The sequence below is a fragment of the Python bivittatus genome, unplaced genomic scaffold (assembly GCF_059951505.1).
Source record: "Python bivittatus isolate LINGU-HERP-01145 unplaced genomic scaffold, Pbiv_v1 ctg000070_np1212, whole genome shotgun sequence".
NCBI classification, from domain to species: domain Eukaryota; kingdom Metazoa; phylum Chordata; class Lepidosauria; order Squamata; family Pythonidae; genus Python; species Python bivittatus.
Window position 1 is genome coordinate 32031324 of NW_028277034.1, and position 22238 is coordinate 32053561.

Below are 22238 nucleotides of genomic sequence, written 5' to 3' on the forward strand. Positions count from 1 at the left end.
ATACATACACTGATACCTATTATGATTACTTTAAAATCTACTCTTATTTCTGCCTATCTAATTATAAACAAAATTTAATGTTGCAAGACAGAAGATGTGGGAAACTTAATGCCAAGAAAGAAGGCAAGGGAGGAAATGGGCATAACTTCCAAGTACCTACAGTTTTATGGGTAAGGTTTTTTGGAAGTGGTTTGCCATTGCCTGCTTCCTAGGGCTGAGGGAGAGTGACTGGCCCAACATCACCCAGCTGGCTTTGTGCCTAAGGTGGGACTAGAACTCACAGTCTCCAGGTTTCTAGACTGGTGCCTTAACCACTATACTAGACTGGCTCTCTTATCATACATATGCTCCAATTTTAAAGACAAACATATACCTGTGCATCAGCAAGTTGAACAGCAGGGAGTCCCTGGTTCGCCTCCTCAATACCAACAATGTCATCTTGACTAGTACTGTGTTGTGAATGAGTTCCATCCAATGTGTTCTGATCACTAGACATTACTGTATTGAAGTCAGATGCTGAAGGTATAGTTGGAAGATTTGGAGCCACACCTATAAAACAGTTCCTGTATTAATTTTCTGGTAGCAAACTTAGTTTTAATATATGCAGGACTCAGAAAGCTGATAAATTATTCAGAAAAAAGAAAACTTCCTCAGCACTGGGGAAAATATAATCTGCATGACATCAGTTTCAGCTGGTGTGTGTGTGTGTGTGTGTGTGTGTGTGTGTGTATGTATCATTACTGACCTACAAATTGAATCCTGGCAGGTGAAAAATAGCTGAAAAGTTTGTATCCATTACAGCCTAGAAAGTCTGCACAATTATCTTACTCTTTTCCATTACTGGAAATAGTAAAACTACTTGCTACTACTAGCAAAACTCTTGACATTAATTTCAAACAAGTACTGTATTTACCTGAAAGGAAGATATTTTTTCCAAAGTAAAGCCCTGCGGTTTCCTGAGAATATACTAATGGTGAAAGAGGATTTTTTTTTCACTCTAAAATTCCTTTAGGGAAAAATTACTGCCTTATATTCAGGATCATATTCGTTTGGGGTAATTATTCATTTTCAAACTTCTGTCTTTGAGAATAATATGTGGATTATATTTTTTCCAAAGGTCAAAGGAATAAATAGGCCATTGTATCTTTTCACCAGTGCCTTGCAAAATTGACTCTGATAGGGGACAGTCACTGAAGAAAGTCTTAAGGAATTTTTGACAAGTTCCTCATCAGAGTTCATCTTACATTCCTATTTTAAATACCTTAAGTTTGGTAATATTTCCTTTTGACTTTTTCATTTCAATTAACACAAAGTAGATTATTTTTAAAGATAATTTTTACTTTATTTTAGTTAAGTGTTTAGTTATTATATTAAAGGAAACTCTGAATTTCAAAATAATACCTGTTGGAAGACTGTTGTGGCCAGATTTGGTGACAGGAGACTCTTGAGCTGTATTTCCTCTATTGCCCACTGCATTTGACATCCAGTTATAAAAACTCACAGAAGATGGTTCTGATAATAATGGATGTTCAGACAGAATTTCAGATTGCATGGTGTTCGCTATATAGGAATAAAAACAATTACTCATTACTGGAAGTTCTTAAAAATAAATGTTGATAATATATTTTTCAATCCTTGAGAGACAAGAAACTAATTTTAAGGAAAAAGGGAATGCCAACACAAAATTTAACATAAATTAAAGACAAGGGGAGGGTATCTTCATAGCATCTACTGACTAATTAGTTCTATACTGCTGAGATTATCTCCTAAATGTCACTGTTCTCTTTAATAAATAAACATGCTCCTCATATGCTAAAACTAGCTGGACTTTTGATTATGCAAAAAATTTGTACAGTACATACATTTCTGCCTCTGATGATCATTAAGTGTCAACCACACAGTAAATATTGTCCAACTTCTTGTTAATAAAAAGAAAGCTAGTACAACTTTTTTTCCTCTATTACAATTAGAGGACCACAATTAGAGGACTTAAATTAGATTTTACGTATCTCTATAGAAACTAGATTTCTGTTGGAGTCCATTGGAGTTGGGCAGCTAATAAATTTTAATAATAATATACAGTATTTATTTTAAAAAACCCAAAGTAGAAATGAAGAAAAACTCTAGATAGATACCAGGCAGATACAAGGAGGCACAAGGAAAAAATTTTTTCATGCAGCTAATTTTTTTTTAATTACAGGGAAAATAGAATTCTCCAATAAGAGTTCTATAGAACTCAAATCTATAGAATAGTTTTATTAGAATTCTATATACTATATATAGAATAAAACATAATTCCATCTTTTACAGAATTATCTACAAATTCACCTTCTACTCCATTAGTGTCAGCTGATTTATTGCCACTTTAATCATAATTAGTTATAGATAAGTAGCTATACAGTCTATGGATGAATTGTTCTTTAGAGAACCTATACCTTGGCAAAAAGAAAACTGCCATAGTATCTTGAGAGCTGCAAGGAAATAATACTGAAAACATTGAATAGAGTGAAATTAAGCCATCATCCATTGCTTTCATCAATAAAATATAATTATAATGGAATGATTTCTACCTGTTCTTGTTAAAGAGCTATTCTTGGGGGCTGTGGTATTTCTTTGAGGAGTCCCCTCTAAAAGATTGTGTAGACTAGGAAAACTTCCAGTCAAATAGCTAAGTAAACTCTCTTTTCTTGGACTTTCTTTGACAAGTAGCCCAGAACGACCAATATGCACTGGTGAGTCTGTAGCCGTATCTCCACTGGTGTAGCTCAGAGAATGATATGGATGGATACCCTGAAAAGGGAACATATGTATCATGTTAAGATGACAAGAAACCAACTCTTACACATATTCATGACTAATTCTCACTAAATTCAGTAAGTTTTCCTGTCTTGATTCCTTCACAGTATAAGAAATAGCTGGAGATCACAAGAACTTAATCTGAATGAAACTCTAGTTTGAGATCAAGTGGTAGATGCTTAATTACTTTTTCATATTTTTTAATTATAAGGAGTACTAAGAACTAGATACAAGATTTTGCTTCCAATTATACACCTGTATGTTCTTCTTTAAAAAAAAAAAGTGTGTGTAGAGATGTATATAAAATTTCATACCGATTTTGAATAAAACAGATTTACCTTTATTTTAAGGCCAGAATCACTATGAGTATGAGTCTTTGATAATTTCCTCATAATCTCAGCACCAGTTACAGGCCCAGAAGAAACAGCAGCAGGTGGGGGGCGTGTACCACTTCCTTCCAGGAGCATCGTATGTTCGCTGACAGTAGCTAAAACATTCAACAACTGGACAAATTAATAAGAGGATAAATCTAGCCAAGGCAATTGGTTACTTAAATAGTTATTGCTAGGCTGCCTGTAAGCTCTCATTAATAATATTGGGTACATAAAATTTCAGAAAAATATGTGAAACTTGAATCAGTTCACACAATGTTTCTTAGGTACAATTATAATAAATATCTTTAAAAGTGTGAACTCTTTTTACAACTGCTCTTGTATAAAATTTATCCTGCCAATTTATATTAATCATACTGAAGGACTTTTATTAGCGTGCATATGTTATATTGTATATGTAAGTTCTTAGAAAGCTTCCAAGGATTTTTCATCAAGATGCTTTGACAGTTGTGGTGTCTCTTTATGGACCAGTCCAGGTTTGGGGGTTCTCACAGCTACTGTTTCATAGGTAGCTGGAGGCTACGGCTGGGAATTCAGCTACCCAGTTCCAGTTAGTGCACTAGTTGTGGCCTGACTTAGAACAAGAGGATTTTGCAATGATAACTCATGCTCTCAACACCACGCAGTAGACTTGCCAAGAAAACTTCATGGACTTGTGCAGGCAGTCACCGGAGTCAACGCTGACTTGAAACCACAGCCACTCAGTCTTGTTAGGGTTGAGCTTAAACCTGTTCCTCCCATCCAGGTCCCCACAGTTTCCAAACATTTCACAGCATTGCCTGGTCTGGTCTTGGAAATGTGTAATCAGGTATCATCCACATTTGATGATATCTGACTCCAAAGCAGCAAGTGGCCTCACCAAGCAGCTTCATGCAAATGATAAACAGAAGAAGTGAGAGTGTAGAGCCCAAGCTACCCCACACACCAAGGGACTTGGGGTAAATCTCTCTCCTCCTGTCAACACCGACTGAATCTGTCCACCAGGAGCAACAAGTTCAAACTCTTCCAGTTAATCACAAAAGAACCTGCTACCATCATTTCAATGGTACCTGCCCAGTCAGAGTCCAATCATGAGTGATTCCAAGCAACTTTTATTTGCTAGATGCCTAGAATATTCCTCACAGCAGCCCCATAGATGATCTTGCGACTTATCCCTACCCAGTAGAGAACCAGTCACTTTAAACAGTCTGCCAGTCTGTGGACACAATTCAAGCGGGCAAAGAACTACATTTTGCAGCTCTTACCACCACAGTGTAATCTCTAATATGGGTTCTTACTTGTATTCAGTTGGATTCACTCTTTGTCTTTCTCCAACAGCATTCTAGATGTCTCTTCTAGTGTTTCATCTCCTGGAATTCCTCAAAAAACCAAGGAACACCCCAGGATCAACACAGTGAGAGAATGTATAGAGAATGCATAGGAGCAATCCAGTCTAAGGCCCTCATCACCTGCCCATTCCATGTCACAACTAGGGCCTCAGCCAAACTCTGAAGCTCCCTCTGGAACCCTGCAGGATCCATTAGTTATCTGTGGCAGACCAATCTAATAGGGCCTACCTCCCTACAAAAGTAATCTGTTTTGTGGCAACCAACTTATGGTAATGTCCTCCATATACAGCCCTGAGATAAAAACCAAATCTAATATGTGACCTCCAATATGCGTCAGGCTCTAAATTACTTAGGTCAGATCCATGGTCACCATGATAGACCTGAGTTGTCTCAACTCAATGCCATCCAACGGGAAATGAAAATTCCCAGGGACTATAACCCTTGGCGATTCTACCACCAACCTGGCAATAGAATCTAGGAGCTCTGGCAGGGATGTTGCTACACAGCAGAGAGACCAGTACTTACTAACTGCCTGATATGTTCCAACCAGCTGTAAGTATACACCTACAGCTGACTGGAACATATTTATGTTCAGCTATTTATTGTGGAAGTTATAAATTCAGTTAACTGTTTGTAAAACAGGTCAAGTAACATATTGCCAGATACAATTATTGCTACTTATACAAGCCAGATAAATGATCCTGGAGGAATCCAGAGGCTGTTAAGGAAACAGCAGGGGCAGAAGAAACATGTTAAGTCCAGAGAGGCAGGAGAATATTACAAAAAGACTCATGCTAATTGCCCCCCAAGTCTCTGGGCTATAAGAGGGAGATAAAGGAAGATATGGACAGACTTGCAAGATTCTATTTATATAGCCTATCTCAATAAAATATAGTTCTAGACTTTCTGTGGAGTCTGCTTCCTGACCTGGTCTACCTTGAAAGGTGGTCACCAATTGTCTGAGCGAGGTCAAATCAAGTTGTTTTAAACAGATACATATGCAAAAAGAAATACAAATTCATAAACGCAAATATTCTTCCCTCACATGGAAACATAAATGGCTATTACAGACCTTCAATTTTTGAATATATAAGCTAAAATTCCCTTTAAAATGCTCACTCATTACAGGTCTTTGCTTAATACAGCTATCTTTAACTCAGTGCTCTCCTGATAGGTCAGGATTACAATTTTCAAATTTCCCAAACAGCATATCTATTAGCCATGCGTTGAGTTGAGGAAATCAATTTACCAGCTACCAGCTGCTATCCAAAGATAAGCAAGGAACAGCAGTATTTTAATAATTTAATTCAATAATCTCAACAAAACAGTAACTAAGAAAACTGGTATTTTTTTCAAGTTGTTCTATTTATAACATAATTTTCCAGAGCCTTCCTTCCCCCTTTTTATGATTATCATGATTATGCATTTTATATTGCTTATACTACTGTAGGTACCTATATTTTTCTCTGTGAATTAGTTTAGAATATTACAATTTTTAAAAAATGCATTCCATAATCAAAGAAGAAAGAGCACTTGGAAAAAGTGATGCACTGATGATTAACTCTTTACAGAACAAGATAAAATTACCCTTAAAATCATATTCTTCTGCAAGTATGTGTTAAAGAGAAAAGAATGCCATATCTGGATGGAATGCGAAATAAATTAATCTTAAGAATACACACACACATGTACACACAGAAATAAAACGGTGGGTGTAAATGAAATACAATACCTGCATCAAACTCAAACTCTGCTCCATCAGCACTTGTGTCACTTTGAAGTCCTCCCACATTGTCTAAGCCAAAGCCATCCTCTTGTTCCTGGTGTACAGTTGACTGGAGTTTCATTGGCTGAGCTGGCCTGTGTAAACTCACCCCTTTGAAGGCTGGGGTCACCACAATGAACTTCATCCACTGCCTGGCTAATGCAATGAGACCTTTCTTTAATGTCACCAGAGCAGGAAGGCCATCACTCTAGAATACAAACACACAGGGCATTCTAAAATCCAGCTCCTAAAGGGATATCCCCTTACATGTAATCTCATGCAAATTTGCTTGGAAATAAGGTCCTCTGAGTTTTCTTATTTATTCACCCAATTTAGATTCTGGCTTTCCAAAATGTTCAGGTTATTTACCAAAGGATAAACCCTTTCCCTTTTTTTCGTTTTGGTTGTTGTTCCCTCTTTTGCTTTGTCTATTTTCTTTTCTTTTTCCTCAATGTGTACAAACAATAATAAGTATAATACAGTGGAGATCTTAGCATTAAGTAATCAGCTTGAGACAGAAACCTTTATTATGCAACAAATATTTTGATATAATTTGCAGCTGTTTCTTAATGTTATATTCAGCTTTGGATGTAAAAGATGTAAAAGCTAAATAATCTTATGCTTATTAAGATCAACATTTTAAATCACAGTTAATACTGACATAATAACTTACACCATTAAATATAAAAAACTATCTAAACATTAGAGTGTAAATAACCTCTAATCAACACTATATAAATACCACTGTATGGAAATAATATATTACTTATGTCTTATAATGATATAATAAAACAAATTTTAAAAAGGTATGTTGATCAAAAACACAGTAAAATATTCATTTTCATGCTTATTCTATAAAAAAATACTATAGGTAAATTAGACCATAGAAATATTTGTTTATTAGTTCCACATTTCTACAGTAATAGTCTCCACAAAGTATCTTAAGACACAGTCAAATGCATTACAAAACACCATGAATAGTTATAAAAGCAATTTTAGAAACTTATATGAAATATATAAGATGGCAGGGTAACAACTTCCAAATGCAAATTTTCAGTAATGAAACACAGAGCAGTAGTAGTGCTTAAGCTTCAGCAATAAGATCAGGTGACTGACTTGGCCGTTGAAGAACATCCCACTTCTTTGCCTTGAGAAACTCTTGGGTAGCTTTTGCTATATGTTTTGGGTCATTATCCATCTGCAATGTGAAGCGGTGTCCTATCAGTTTGGCAGCATTTGGCTGAATCTGAGCAGAAGGTATAGCCCTATACACTTCAGAATTCATCCTGCTGCTTTTATCAGCAGTCAGGTCATCAATAAACACCAGTAACCCGGTTACATTGGCAGCCATACATGCCCATGCCATAACACTGCCTCCACCATGTTTGACAGATGATGTGGTATGCTCTGGATCATGAACTGTTCCTTTCCTTCTCCATACTTTTCTCTTCCCATCATTCTGGTGCAAGTTAATCTTGGTTTCATCAGTCCAAAGAATCTTATTCCAGAACTGGGCAGGCTTTTTTAGGTGTTTGCTGGCAAAGTCTAATCTGGTCTTTCTGTTCTTGAGCGTTACCACTGGTTTGCACCTTGTTGTGAAGCCCCTGTATTTACATTCATAAAGCCATCTCTTGACTGTAGATGTTGACAATGACATGCCTACCTCCTCAAGAGCATTCTTGACCTGGCTAGATGTTGTGAAAGGGTCCCTCTTCACCATGAGCAGAATTCTGCAGTCATCCACTTTAGTTGTCTTCCATGGTCTTCCAGGGCTTTTGGTGTTGCTGAGCTTGCCAGTTAATTCCTTCTTTTTCAGGATGTTCCAAACTGTTATATTGGCTGTTCCCAATGTTTTTGCTATCTCTCTGATGGGTTTATTTTGTTTTCTCAGCCTAATGATGACCTCCTTCACTCACATGGATACCTCTTTGGACCTCATGTTGAGAGTTCCAGTGAACAGCTACCAAATGCAAATGTAACACTCAGAACCACCTCCAGGCCTTTTATCTGCTTGATTGGTCATGGGGTACCCAGGAAACAGGCCACACCTGGCCATGCAGCTGCTTGTCAGCCATTCATTCCATTACTTATGAGCCACCAACGATGAGGGTGTGTGTATGCCACTGGCTGTACTTCCTGAATGGTTAGTGCCCCACTTTTGTCAAAACCCTTGAATTACAGCTGAAAGTCCTGATTTCACTCCCATCTGGGTGTGTTTCCTTTCAACTTCAATGTGGTGGTGGACAGAGGCCAAATGCCAAAACAGTTATCCTTGTTCCAATATTTCTGGTCCTGACTGTAGATTTAGGAGTACACTTGCGCAGGAACAAGGCGGAGAATGAGCATAAGTTTCATTCAGGGAGAAGAAGCCTGCTTCTGTGACATTAGATGTGTAGACCATAAAATGTGAACACATAAAATGTATAGTTCAGGATGCCATCTACATTAAATATGATTAAATAATACCATGAAGCAAATAATTATTTTATGAATTATATTTTATATAAGAGTGCAACAAATACACTCTTACTCCTAGGAAATGTGGTCATACTCTTAGGAAAACTTCCTGGTAAGGAATTCAGGGCCCTTCTCCAGCACATTTTGCTCCCCTTCTTCTATTTTTTTGCTACTGAGCATACTTAACTTCACTAAGCTAGGAAAAGAAGGAATTAGGGCAGAGAAGATTCTCTTGAAATTTGCTTTTAAAGTTTGGGGATATTTTTACATGTGTAGAGGTTTTCTGAACCTGCTCACCATGATTCTTTGTTACTCTATTCTGTTTTTGTTTCTTTGGCTTCTGCTTTCCTTTGAATGCTGCCAGAATTTGTTATTAGGAATAAGCAGTTATTATCATCAAACAGCCAGTATGTCACAAGAGATTTATAGAAATTTTAACAGAAATTGAAATTAGTAAAACATATTTTATAAATAGAGTACACAATACAGTGGAGCTCTCTGTTTGGTATTCTGTTTTTTTGTTTTTTTTTAGACCATGTTCTTAAGCAGTAACTTACCATAGTTGCATCCTCAATTATGGAAAAAGTTGCTTGGTGAAGATAGTGGTGAAGTATATTGCACAGCAAACAGGAAGGATTTTCTTGTAAATAACGAGCTAATTTTGTGAGCCTGTTGTACTTGCTTCTCAAAGGAAAGTGTACACTTTTATTCTGAATATATAAAAGCAATTAGCTACATTAGTTCTGTCATTCAATATGGTTTTTTCCTTCACAATCTAATATTCCAGCTAAAATATATGCACGCATACTATCATTCTATTTTTTACTGCAAAGCCTACATACAGAATTATTTAGAATGTTATTATTTAATTTTTACGATAATCCTTTAGCAGTATTATATTGTTGTTGTGTGAGGCTTTGAAAACTAAAGGCTAAGAAGGGGAACAACATTCAGTGTCATCTTATAAAGATAATTGAGAACATTTTACAGAGGTATGATATTCTTTTGCTTGCTAAATCACCTTTTTATCTTTTTCTACCTGGCTGCTGGTTATCTCTTTTCACCTTTCCCAGCATTATACACTTTTCAAGAGAACTAGGTCTTTGCATAATGTGTCCAAACTCTTTATATCAACACCGAAATGATTATTATTTATTGTACTTTATTTTTAAATCACTCTTCCAAAAAAAAGCCCTCAAGTCTTCCACCCCTCCCTCCCTCTATAATATATACATATGTATGTGTTTATTATATTCTAACACCGGATCTTGCCAAAATATTGCTGAATCCCATATATTGATTTATCACAATCGGAAATAAATATCTATATTTGGAACAAATGAAAAGACAGGTTGATTTATTCATACAAGTTTATCTGAGCATAGACATTTCTGTCTCTTTTCTCAAATTAATATTCAAGAAAGAAAATATCATCTCATAATATATCTGGCTTTTGCCCAATTCAGCACGATATATTTGTCATACATCCTAGGATTAGATGTTCTAATGCAAAAAGACAATCAGATGATACATGCAGGAAAAACTAAAATTTTTTAATATGAAACTAGAAAAAATTAATGTTCGATACACACTTTTGAAAACGTAATTTTTAGATGCAGATGCACAATACAAACAAATATATATTCAGGCTAGAGGAAGGTAAGACGAGTTTACCTATTCACCAGCACTTACCTCTAAGGCTTCTGTCATTATACATCCCATGACAGCGCAAACACGTAAGGTTCCCTCTGTTTCTAATTTATTTAAAGAAGACTTTACTTGATCAATAGGAAGAAGCCAAGCACCAACAGCTGGAGTTGCAGTGCTCAGAAGATTCAGTTGCCTATCAGAAAAAAGGTCAATTATAAAACAATTGAATATGCAAGGGAAAATACAACATCGGTTATGTAAGTTATACGTATTCTTTAATATCCACAGTAATCGATAACTGTACAAGGAATTAATTGAGTACCTTTGTATAAGCATCAACCACCTTAAGAGTTTTCAGTTTTCATTTGTACATACAGGATAGCAAATGTAATGCTAGGTAACTATGTATAAATACCAATTCTTCTATTATGACCATTGCAATGCAAAGACAAAACAAGAGTGAAAGAGTAGAAGACTTTAGAGTAAAAATACTTAAAATAGTAAAAGAGTAAAAATATCACAATTTACATGGTTATACACAAGGGTAATTGCAATTACAGAGGCATATTTAATAATGGGGTCTTAGTGAAAGATACTATAGTCCACACTTTGGAATAAAAAGTCATCAGCCTAATACATTCTAGTATTCAAAAGCAATGTAACAATGATACCTGAACTTCACAAAGAACACAAAGAAGATTGTATTATTAAAGTGTATAAAGAATTTTAAAAGTTTAAAACTATAATTATTTACTGACATTAATATTTACATTTGAAATTTGTTTAGCCTATTATTATTCTCATTCAACAACAAAATTATAAATCTAAAAATGTGCCTGATTACTTACAGTTGTGTGAAAAAGAAACTACACCCTCTTTGAGTTCTATGATTTTACGTATCAGGACATAATAAAAATTATCTGGTCCTTAGCAGCTCTCAAAGTAGGTAAATAGAATCTCAGATGAACAACAACATATGAAATATTACACCATGTCATCATTTATTTTACAAAAAGAAAGCCAAAATGGAGAAGCCATGTGTGAAAAACTAGGTACACCTTATGATTCAATAGCTTGTAGAACCACCTTTAGCAGCAATAACGTGAAGTAATTGTTTTCTGTATGACTTTATCAGTCTCTCACATCGTTGTGGAGGAATTTTGGCCCACTCTTCTTTACAACATTGCTTCAGTTCATGGAGGTTTGTGGGCATTTGTTTATGCACAGGTCTCTTGAGGTCCCACCACAGCATTTCAATTGGATTGAGGTCTGGACTTTGACTGGACCATTGCAACACCTTGATTCTTTTCCTTTTCAGCCATTCTGTTGTAGATTTGCTGGTGTGCTTGGGATCATTGTCCTGTTGCATGACCCAATGTCGGCCAAGCTTTAGCTGTCAGACAGATGGCCTCATATTTGACTCTAGAATACTTTGGTATACAGAGGAGTTCATGGTCGACTCAATGATTGCAAGGTGCCCAGGTCCTGTGGCTGCAAAACAAGCCCAAAACATCACCCCTCCACCATCGTGCTTGATGGTTGGTATGAGATGTTTGTGCTGACATGCTGTGTTTGGTTTTTGCCAAACATGGCGCTGTGCATTATGGCCAAGCATATCCACTTTGGTCTCGTCTGTCCAATAGACAGTGTTCCAGAAGTCTTGTGATTTGTTCAGATGAAACTTTGCCAACCTAAGCCGTGCTGCCATGTTCTTTTTAGAGAGAAGAGGCTTTCTCCTGGCAACCCTTCCAAACAGACCATACTTGTTCAGTCTTGTTCTAATTTTACTGTTGTGAACTTTAACATTTCACATGCTAACTGAGGCCTGTAGAGTCTGAGATGTAACTCTTGGATTTTTTGCAATTTCTCTGAGCATTGCGCGGTCTGACCTTGGGGTGTATTTGCTGGGGCGTCCACTCCTGGGAAGATTGGCAACTGTCTTAAATGTTTTCCACTTGTGAATCATCTTCCTCACTGTAGAATGATGGACTGTAAATTGTTTGGAAATGGCCTTAGAACCCTTCCCAGATTGATGGGCAGCAACAATTGTTTCTCTAAGATCATCGCTGATGTCTTGACTCTTTGGCATTATGTTAACACACACCTCAATACTCAAGACCAGCAAACTCTTAAAACTTCAGCTTTTATAGAGGTAGTCACAACTTGCTGATAATCAATTGATCAAGGGCATTTGACTAGCAGCACCTGGCTGCTACTTAGCCCCTTCATACCAATGGAAGCAGTAAGGGTGTACTTAGTTTTTCACACATGGCTTCTCCATTTTGGCTTTCTTTTTGTAAAATAAATGATGACATGGTGTAATATGTCATGTGTTGTTGTTCATCTGAGGTTGTATTTATCTACTTTTGAGAACTGCTAAGGACCAGATGATTTTTATTATGTCCCGATATATAAAACCATAGAACTCAAAGAGGGTATACTTTCTTTTTCACACGACTGTACATAAAATATATTTTAGATAGAAATACCTAGTGCACATTCCGAATAATTAATTATTATAATTAATACTATAAACTAAAAACTCGATAGTATAACTGCAGTAGATTTAGGTATGCAGTCCATATAGATTTTAGATGAATTATATAGCAGGCAATACAATGTACTACAGTCTGTTGAACAAAGTTCAAATAACATGAAATGGAATCCAACACACCTTGAAAATATATGGGCAGGTGAACGAACATTTGTTGGAGCTGCAAAACTGAACCAGATTTCTTTGATTGTCAGTTTCATGCTACAAGAATCAGGTGGGGGAGGCCTTAAAGGATGCTCCTTTTTCAGATCATCAGATTCAACCCCTTCATCCTAAACAGAAGCGGTAAGATAAAAATCAAAAGGTGCAAGATTAGTCCATAGCGGAGAATGCAAAGGATGATCTGAGGTTTTTTAAATTTCTTTTTAATATGCAATCTTATTGTGTCACCTGCAAAAATAAAAAGGCACAAGACTTTTTATCAAAACATGAACATGCACACAGATTACATATTTTCCCAGAGAAGTGAATCAGATTGCAAGCAAGACTGACAGGAAAAGCAGCTTAATTTAGCAAATAGGAAAATATTTTTATTGTCACCAAAAGTAACAGCTAGCAACAGTCCAATAGACTATTTTAAAAATGTGTCTTACTTGTTCATCTGAAACTGAATTTGGACGAGTATCAGAACCAGCACTAATGCGATCACAGGGGAGATTTTCTTCAGACACATCAGTATTGTAACCACTGCCAGTTGGAGAATCTGAAGAATTATTGGATGCAAGTAATCCACCTCTGTCGGTAGCTACAGATTTACCTATATTCCCAAATGTGTTATATAAAATAGCACCACATTGCCTACCACCTGTCAATATACAAACATAAAAAAGATCAGTTTCTTTAGTTTACTGTGTTATCACATATTCAAAAAAATGTTGAAAGAGCTGACATTTACCTTTTATTGTCAGATTTTCAATTCCACATTCAAACATTATCCAGCCCCATTTTTCTTGGCTAGGCCCTATCCGTGTTACATCTTGAACTACTTGATGATCAGTTTCATCTACAAAAGAAAAATCATCCAACTCTTCCAAAGTGAAAAGAACTTTTGATTTTTCAAATGGAATGGCTGTTATGGCACAGATTCCAATATCTGCAATGTAAAAATAAGATAATTTTATTGGAGAGGTTTTTAAAAAAGAAAAAGAAAAGACCACAGTACATTGGACTTACCAGAAACATCCTTTTTCTACAGCAGAGTAAGGCATTCTGAAATGGGTATCTCTATTCCATTTGCTCTGGAGGTAGAGCAAGAAAGGATTCTAACATTGCTTCCCATAAGACAAAATAGCTCCTTTCTGAGTTTTGGGAAGACAAGCCAAAAAGGTCGCTCAAAGAAATAAAACTTGAGAAAAATAGATAAAGGATAGATATGATAAACTTGTACAATTTATCTGATATATATAGTACTTCCTTTTTATGGCAACACCTAGGCAGGCTGGAAGCCCTATTTCCACTGCAGAAAAAGAGCCTTCAAGGTAAGTCCAAGGCAATATTTTCCTAAAGTGAAACAGGGCATTCTTAAATAGGACATACAAGAGCTGCCCTACCAGATGGGACTCTACTTCTGGAGAGCCCCTAAATCCTTAATAGGAACTATCTTCTATAGTACCCTCCTGCTGAAGGATAAGGCATAAGAATTAAGTTTAAAGGACCACATGACAAACTTCCAGATATCCTCCAGAAGGTTAGTGTTACTTCTAGTGAAGTGACCTGGAATTCCCCTTAGGGCAGGCTTATTCATAGACTAGTTTGAGCAAGCTCTGATCTATCTGAAGGACACGATTGAGAGTCCTTGTGGCACAGAAATGGCCACTGAAATGAAAATGAGGCTGCTTGAGACTGAATTCCTCTTTCTCTTCAGGTAGATCCTGATGGCTCATCTAACATCTAGTCTTCACCAATCTTTCTCTAATTGGTACTTGGCCAAAAGGGAAAATTACTTCCTTATTCATGAAAGCTGGCTCCAGGTGCAAAGTGATGGTGTCCAGCTGAATAATATGGAACTGTTTGCAGAAAGTCCATCTATTTATGATATCTAGCTCACAGCAGTTATGACTATTAGCATCAGTTCCACTCTCCAATCTCATACAAATCTCAGGATTTATAAAACGGGTTGAAGACATAAAGTAAGTCTTATAGGACCAAGTGGCAATGAAATGTTTATTGCCTTTTCTCCATGGGTTGGGAAGCATGAGATGAACCCCACTATCCTGCAATTGTTAAGAGCTACTACTGGCTTCCCAACAATCACAACTATTTGTTCAAAGTCTTTGCAGGTTTTCCAGTCTCCTACCACATAGAAGATTGCCTGGACATGTTCTGCCATGAAAGAAAAAAAGTTTTCATCAGCTCAGCATAGGAGTTTGGCTGTTGTCCTGTTGATTAGTTGCCCTGAATTGCCACTTCCCTCTCCCCTGATGTGGGCTTCGATAGTCATATTGTTTGTTAGGAAGAGAAGAGTCTGAACTTGCTCAGAGTTGACATACTATGCATTGTTCCAGGAAAATTAAGCTGCCTTGGGCTTCCTCTTCCCGTCTGCTAAGGCTAGCATCTGTGGTGTGTTCGCTTGATTAGCCATGCTCTGCCACCATGCTCTGCCACTTGGTCAGGGCTTCTGAGAACCACCATTTGAGGTAGCTTATATTTGCTAGGATTGCTAAGCATCTCCAGGGTTTTTGGCTATTAGTTTCTAAAAGGAGACAAACATCCACTGAAGGGGCCAGAGGTGGAATCTCACCCATGGTACTGAATCTGTGCAAGTGATCAGAGAATCATAGGGTTGGAAGGGACCTTGGAGGACTTCTAGTCTAAGCCCTTGCTCAGTGCAGCAATCCTCATACCAAGACAAATGGCTGTCCAATCTTTTCTTGAAAATTTCCACCTTTGACTTCAAGAAACAGGCTGTTTCACTGCTTAATCCTTCAATGACTGGAAATTCCTCTTTATTTCAAATTTGGATCTCTCACTGTAATCTTATGCTTGGATGTTCTGGAGAATAAATCAACACTCTTTTCCCTATAACATTCCTTTATGTATTGGAAGACTGCTATGATGTCTCCTCTTAGCCTTCTCTTCTTATAAAAGAAATGGTTGTTCCCTCCTTGATCAAACAAGTCAATTTAGCCATTTCTGCAAGCTCTGCCATCTTCACGATCCATTCTTCTATTATGAGTGCTTCTGTAACCTTCAATCTTTGTGCATATAATAACCTTGCTGCAGTTACCTTATATAAAACCAATCATCCATGAGCCTTTTCTAGTTGACTGTAAGTCCTAATAAGATAATATTCTTAGCCTTCTCTTCTTTAGGCTAAATGTACCAAGTTCCTTTAACTGCTTTTCGTAGGATTTTGCTTCCAAGTCCCTTACCATCTTTGCCACTTTTCTTTATACTCTTTCCAATTCATCAGCATCCTTTTTGTACTGTGGTGACTAGAAATGACACAGTATTCCAGTGTAGTCTGACCAGTGCAGCATAGAGAAGTATCACTTCCGTGATCTTGACACTGAACCTCTTGATGAAGCCCAAAATGTATTGGCTCTATTAGAAGCGGCAGCACATTGCTGGTTCATGGTTAAGGTATCCAGATCCTTTTCACAAATACTACTGCCAAGCAGGTTCCATCTATCTTGTACCTGTGCATCTGGGTTTTCCTGCCTAAGTACAGTACCTTATATTTGTCACTACTGAACAACATTTTATTGGACAGAACCCAAGTTCAACTCTGTCAAGATCCTTTTGAATCCTGAGCCTGTCTTCAATCCCTCCCAGCTCTGTGTCATCCACAAATGTTATGAGCATTCCTTCTATTCCCTCATCTAAGTCATTTATGAAGATGTTGAAGTGTACTGGGCCCAGAACAGAACCACGAGGTACCCCATTTTACACCTCCGTCCATGTGGAGAAAGACCCATTAAGGACCATGTGCAAGCTACAGTTGTTCAGCCAACTATGAATCCATCTGATGGTGGGACCATTCATCCCACATTGTTCCAGTTTATCAAGGTGGCTAGGGTCTACTTGATCAAATGCCTTGGTGAAGTCTAATAACCTGGCTCTGGAGAATGGCAGGAAAGAAGTGGTCCTGGCCAGGAGGATGGCAAGGAGAATTTGTGGGCATGTGTGTTGTCCACAGTAAGGCATGTCACTGGAATTAGGAAAGGAGCTGTCTCTTTCCACAAGAAATGTCACAACACTAGCTATGCTTCTGGAATGAGCAGTAGAGACACGTCCATTCTAGAATGTTCTGGCTCTGCTGTAGAAAAATGAGATGTATTAGCAATAAATTTCCTCCTAATGTTAAGATGACTTGCAATATCAATATTAGAGAAGAAAATAATGTAAACAAGCAGACAATATTTTAAAGTATAGGTGACACTTGTAACTTAAGATACAGATAAATGCATGGCTACCATTACTGGGGTTTTTTTTAATCAATTTTGTGTAGCATAGCTCTGATTTCTCACATATGAATATTCAAGTCATGCAACTTCATCCATAGCTGTTTTGGTCCAATCCTTCTTTTTTTCCTATCCTAAAACCCTTCTACAAAAGGGCATTCAGTTCTCTAGAAGACAACATGTCTTGCAGCAGGATAGAAATACGTATGTATCTACGTATGATGCTGAAAGCAACACTTCTGCATTATTTATTTATTTATTTTTATTTATTGAATTTCTCCCCGCCCATCTCCCCCCAATGGGGGACTCTGGGCAGTACACACAAAACATTAAGACCACAAATACATATAAATACATAAAACATAAAAATTTAAAAACATTACTAAAAAAGAGGAAGAGAGTCCAAGAAGATGAAGGATCTGGGGCTGAAGACAGCAGACCTCTATGGTGCTATCCATCCCCACGCTTGAAGTATTCCTTCCCCACCCCAGGCCAAGTGGCAGAACCAGGTCTTCAAAGCCCTCCCGAAGGCCAGGAGTGAGGGGACCAATCTCACCTCCAGTCATTAGGAAACTTTGCATTAGGAAACTTTGCAATATATTCTATCCCTAATAAGATTTTTTTAGTGAAACACTGCCAAAAAGGCTTACCTGAAGTATCTAGGCCTCTGAGTTGCCCATGAATACGATGAATATTAAGTTTAGCTGCAATTTCTTTTCCTTTTTCTGCTCCAGCATTTGATCGTAGAGAGCCAGAGGACTGTGGCTGCATTTTATTGGAATGGACATACTTGTCAAAAGTTACAGAACCTCTCCTAGTTTCTGCACTGTTTGTATTCTCTTCAACCACGCCTCTTTTAATAAAAAAAAGAAATATTTGAGACATCTCAGAAAATGCAGTTTCTTCTATCAATAATTTAAATTAAATACATTTTGTTCAATAATAAAAATATTTTTACTAATACATATGCATAACTGAAAGGAAATTGTTACTCGTTTACATTAGATCTGTCCCATATCATTTAACAAAGGGGTTGAAAAACTCTGTTACATGGACCAAATCTGGGCTATGAGGACCCCATGGGGATAAAGAATAGTCCTGAAGCTATCAAGCAATGGCTCTGTCAGAATGTTAAATCTCCTATTAAAAATGTAACCATGGTATGACTTATTAAAAAACACTGCCTTACCTGTTCATACGGACCTGTGTAGCAATCCTGTCAAAGCACAAAGCCACTAAAGAAACATTAGTTACATTTTTGGCTGTGCCTGTGCCTGATGATTCTTCTATTGATGCTTGCAGTAAGCATAAATTTACCTAGAAAAATTATCCCACAGATTATTTAAGAAGAGGCATGTACATCAGTATTTTTAGTCTACTCAAGAAATGTTTTTTAAAAAGTCATGATAATGTGAACACCATTTTATCTAAACAGACATTACCAACATTAATGTTTTACGTTTTGCCAGTGAATTATGATAAGCACGATTGGTATATTGTGGGAGATTGGTATATTATTGGGAGATAAGCACAAATGGTATTTGGACAAAAGTCTTCCCCCTAAAAATATTTTAAATAAAATCTGGGTAAATGCTCACAGCCCTGGGAAGAAATTTTACCCATATTTGCAACTAGCAAAGTCCTTAGTTGTTGTTCCAACTAATTATGCTGTATTTCACCATGAATGTTTGGTAGACAGTGAAGGAATCTGTACCAAGGTTGACTTCCATCTTCCCACTAGATGACTTATAAGGATCTTCTTGGGTGTTTGGCCAGTTTTGAGATTGGCATAGATACTACAATTACAGCGGCCATGATCCATGGCTTCAGTCAATTTCATGCCTATGCTTTTCTTCTATATATTAGTGTTCTTTTCTTAGCATCTAGACTAAAAAGTGGCCATCTTTTTAAATAGTGAGGATGTCAGAAACCTGGATCCTTCACCCACCCAAAATCTACAGAAAATGATATTTTGGTCCTTCCAACCTGTTTATATTCAAGACATTTCTTGCTAAGCTCTACTTAGTGCTATAGGCACAACAAAAGCATAACACCAAGAGACTGAGTAATAAATCTTTCAAGAATAGTCAGTCAAACTGTTAATTACCTTAGGTACTGTAACATTGGCTTGTAGGCCTTTAATAGTCACATTATCTTGTTTGAGAGAAACACTGGCCTGTGTCTTTACTTGAGTTGTTCCAGTAGCCGGGGTTTCTATTTTTGTTCCTCTCACATCCTGTTTAGAAGATAGCTTTAAAACAAAAGAACAGTAGACCAGTTGCAATTAAGATTTAAAGGAGAGATGTTCAGCTTTTGGGGGGATCAAGGGCTTTTAGACAGTATACTATTTTAAATGTAATTCCATACATCTTCTGTTTCTTTTCATATTGTTCCATCCCTTCTTCTTTCTGGAATGTGCATGTTATTTTTGCTCTTTCTCTCTCTCCATTTTGTCAGTTATATTTTACTGTTTTGATTAGTAGAAGTGAGAATGATGAGAACTGAATTTTCAATCAAAGAATTCAAAGACAGGAACTAAAGTCCAAAAATATAACTGAAAAATATTTTTCTTTACCTATGTGCTATAGCAAATAGATATTTTGTAAAAATGAATGGACCAAGTATAATCTTTTTTTTCCACCCATCTTCTGAAGCAAAGCTTTACTATCCTCCTCATCTATAACCTTTGAGGACTAGATATACAATATAATTATTCTGTTGTTTAACTTGCCAAATAAAAAAAAAATGCTGAAGCACATTTGGAGGGGGGCTGTACACAGGTAATAAAACTTTGTCATAAGAAGAATATTAATTATATAAATATACATACATTTTCTGAAAAAGTTGTTTTTCTATTCTGGACAGCTTCTCTGAGAACCTTACAATGCAAATCATCCACAATGGCTGCTGCATGACGTGTGCTAGCACAGTGTACCATTGCTTCTATATACCTACAGGAAAAGTTAGTCCAAAGTATATGGTGAAAGTAGGCTTCAAGCACAATTTATCTACTTATCTTTTCATAAAATAAAAGTCATGAGAAAAAAAAAATCCAAATAAACTGTGTCTAAATTTTTCTCTAAAGATATTTACAATAAATACATCCAGAAATTTTATTTTGTTCAATGATTACATTTGCACAAGTATTAAGCTTTCCTCACAAGCACTTAGCAGAAGTCTCATGATCTGTCAATATAGGGAAAGCCCAATGATTTTATTTATTTTATTTATTATTTATTATTAAATATCTGTGATGCCTGACTCCCAATGATCTGGGTGGCTCATATGAAAAACATTTTTAAAAAATTAAAAAGTTAATTTGTAAAAACAGAATTATATCAACCAATGAGCTGGTATGACCCAAAATGCCAACTCTTTTGTTAATCAAATTTTACTCTTTGTGTTCTTTCATTTCTCCTACCTTAGCCAATCCTAGGGTATTAAAAAAGATTGTATGGAGGTCCTGTGTCAAGACCAAATCAAATGAATCTGGCATTTATTGGTGTGTACCACAACTTGGCTACCATACAACTGATATTTTCTAAGCAGAACTGGTTTTTAGATTTTGAATGCCTACCTGGCCAGAAAACAGCATGTTTATATTTGACTAAGGAGCTAACTAGATGTTTTTGGGCTAGTCACTTTCTCTTAGCTCAACTTATCTTACATTGTTATTGCTTTCAGGGAAGAAAATGATGGGAATTTTAGACGTTATAAATGGAAAAATAAATAAATGATTTTTTCACAGCAGCTTGTTTTTCCTAGTAACCATCTAGAATAACCTCTTTGTAGAAAGTCGAAGTATAACCTTAATAATGGTATTGTCTGGCCTATAAATACTAGTATTTTTAAGACAGGAGCTCAAGAAAGTTTAGATTGGGATCACACTTCATTTTACCCTTATAATAGCAAATTGGTGAGGTAGGTTGGGCCAAGAAAGGCTGGCTGACCCCAAAGTCACCTAGTAAATTTCCATGGCTTACTGGAACCTATGCCTCCCCAGTACCAGACTGGCTTATATTTTATGGCAAGGAGAAGAACTGAATCTAGTCTTGATAAAACAGATAAGAAGATGTAATATGTAAGGCTGTACAAAAAAATACTGAAAAGACTCTTCTTTATCCTCATCTATTTCAGACAATGTCATGCATGGTACATTTGTACCTTGTCAGGCCAAGAAGAAATGTGACAGCCATATTTTATGCATATAGCTCTTCAAACTAAGAAATACCTGTCTAAAGCTTCTGCTACAAGAGGACTAAGAACTACATCCACAGTTCCTTTTACTTCAACAATAGCTGTTGTTCTGGTCTGAGAAATGGGATGATCAAGAGTCCATTCTTCTGTTATTGTTTCATCGTCTGTGTGATCAAGGATTTTCTTTTCCAATGGAGTATATGGAGTACTAAGCAAACAAATGGAGAACAAAATGTTAATTTTTAGAGAGGAGCTACATTTATTTTTTTGCTGATTACTTGCCACAATAGAATTCATTGGAAAATGTTACTTACCTAAGCATCTTTTCAGGATAAAATTACCTATTTATGATAAGTGCAGTAAACGAGGGAAGAGTAAGCTTACTAATTTAAAAAGTAATAAGCGTTCACACATAGACAAAGTAATGACACAAGTAAGAATCCCTTAGACAACAGAACTCAGCCCTGGATCTTTTAAGTGCTTTCTCATGTTATTGGTTTGAACTAACTTTAAATGCATTTTTCTATCTGTATTTTAATTTTTTTAAAAAACATAAAATGTATCCTACCAATTTAGAGCATTAAAATGAGATATAGTTATCAGATGATAAATAATTATCAGATGATAAATAATCTAATACTATATTCACAGGGCACATCCTCTAGTGGTATTCTTATGCCAACTTTCATAATTCTA

General features: G+C 36.5%; 1 protein-coding gene across 4 annotated transcripts in view; it reads right to left on the reverse strand.

The window, feature by feature from the left end:
• The window catches only part of BLTP1 (bridge-like lipid transfer protein family member 1), a 140800-nt gene that overhangs the window by 56129 nt on the left and 62433 nt on the right, over positions 1-22238 (reverse strand). For all 4 annotated transcript variants that reach the window (XM_088132888.1, XM_088132886.1, XM_088132885.1 and 1 more), the window contains exons 32-46: positions 21577-21750; positions 20176-20296; positions 19453-19596; positions 18535-18662; positions 17996-18198; positions 13838-14035; positions 13536-13747; positions 13063-13214; positions 10431-10581; positions 9296-9448; positions 6249-6489; positions 3135-3283; positions 2571-2790; positions 1402-1560; positions 374-549 (exon numbers count right to left, since the gene is read on the reverse strand). In XM_088132888.1, the coding sequence (XP_087989014.1) occupies positions 374-549; positions 1402-1560; positions 2571-2790; positions 3135-3283; positions 6249-6489; positions 9296-9448; positions 10431-10581; positions 13063-13214; positions 13536-13747; positions 13838-14035; positions 17996-18198; positions 18535-18662; positions 19453-19596; positions 20176-20296; positions 21577-21750 (2581 nt within the window). The remainder of the gene's footprint in view (positions 1-373; positions 550-1401; positions 1561-2570; positions 2791-3134; positions 3284-6248; positions 6490-9295; positions 9449-10430; positions 10582-13062; positions 13215-13535; positions 13748-13837; positions 14036-17995; positions 18199-18534; positions 18663-19452; positions 19597-20175; positions 20297-21576; positions 21751-22238) is intronic.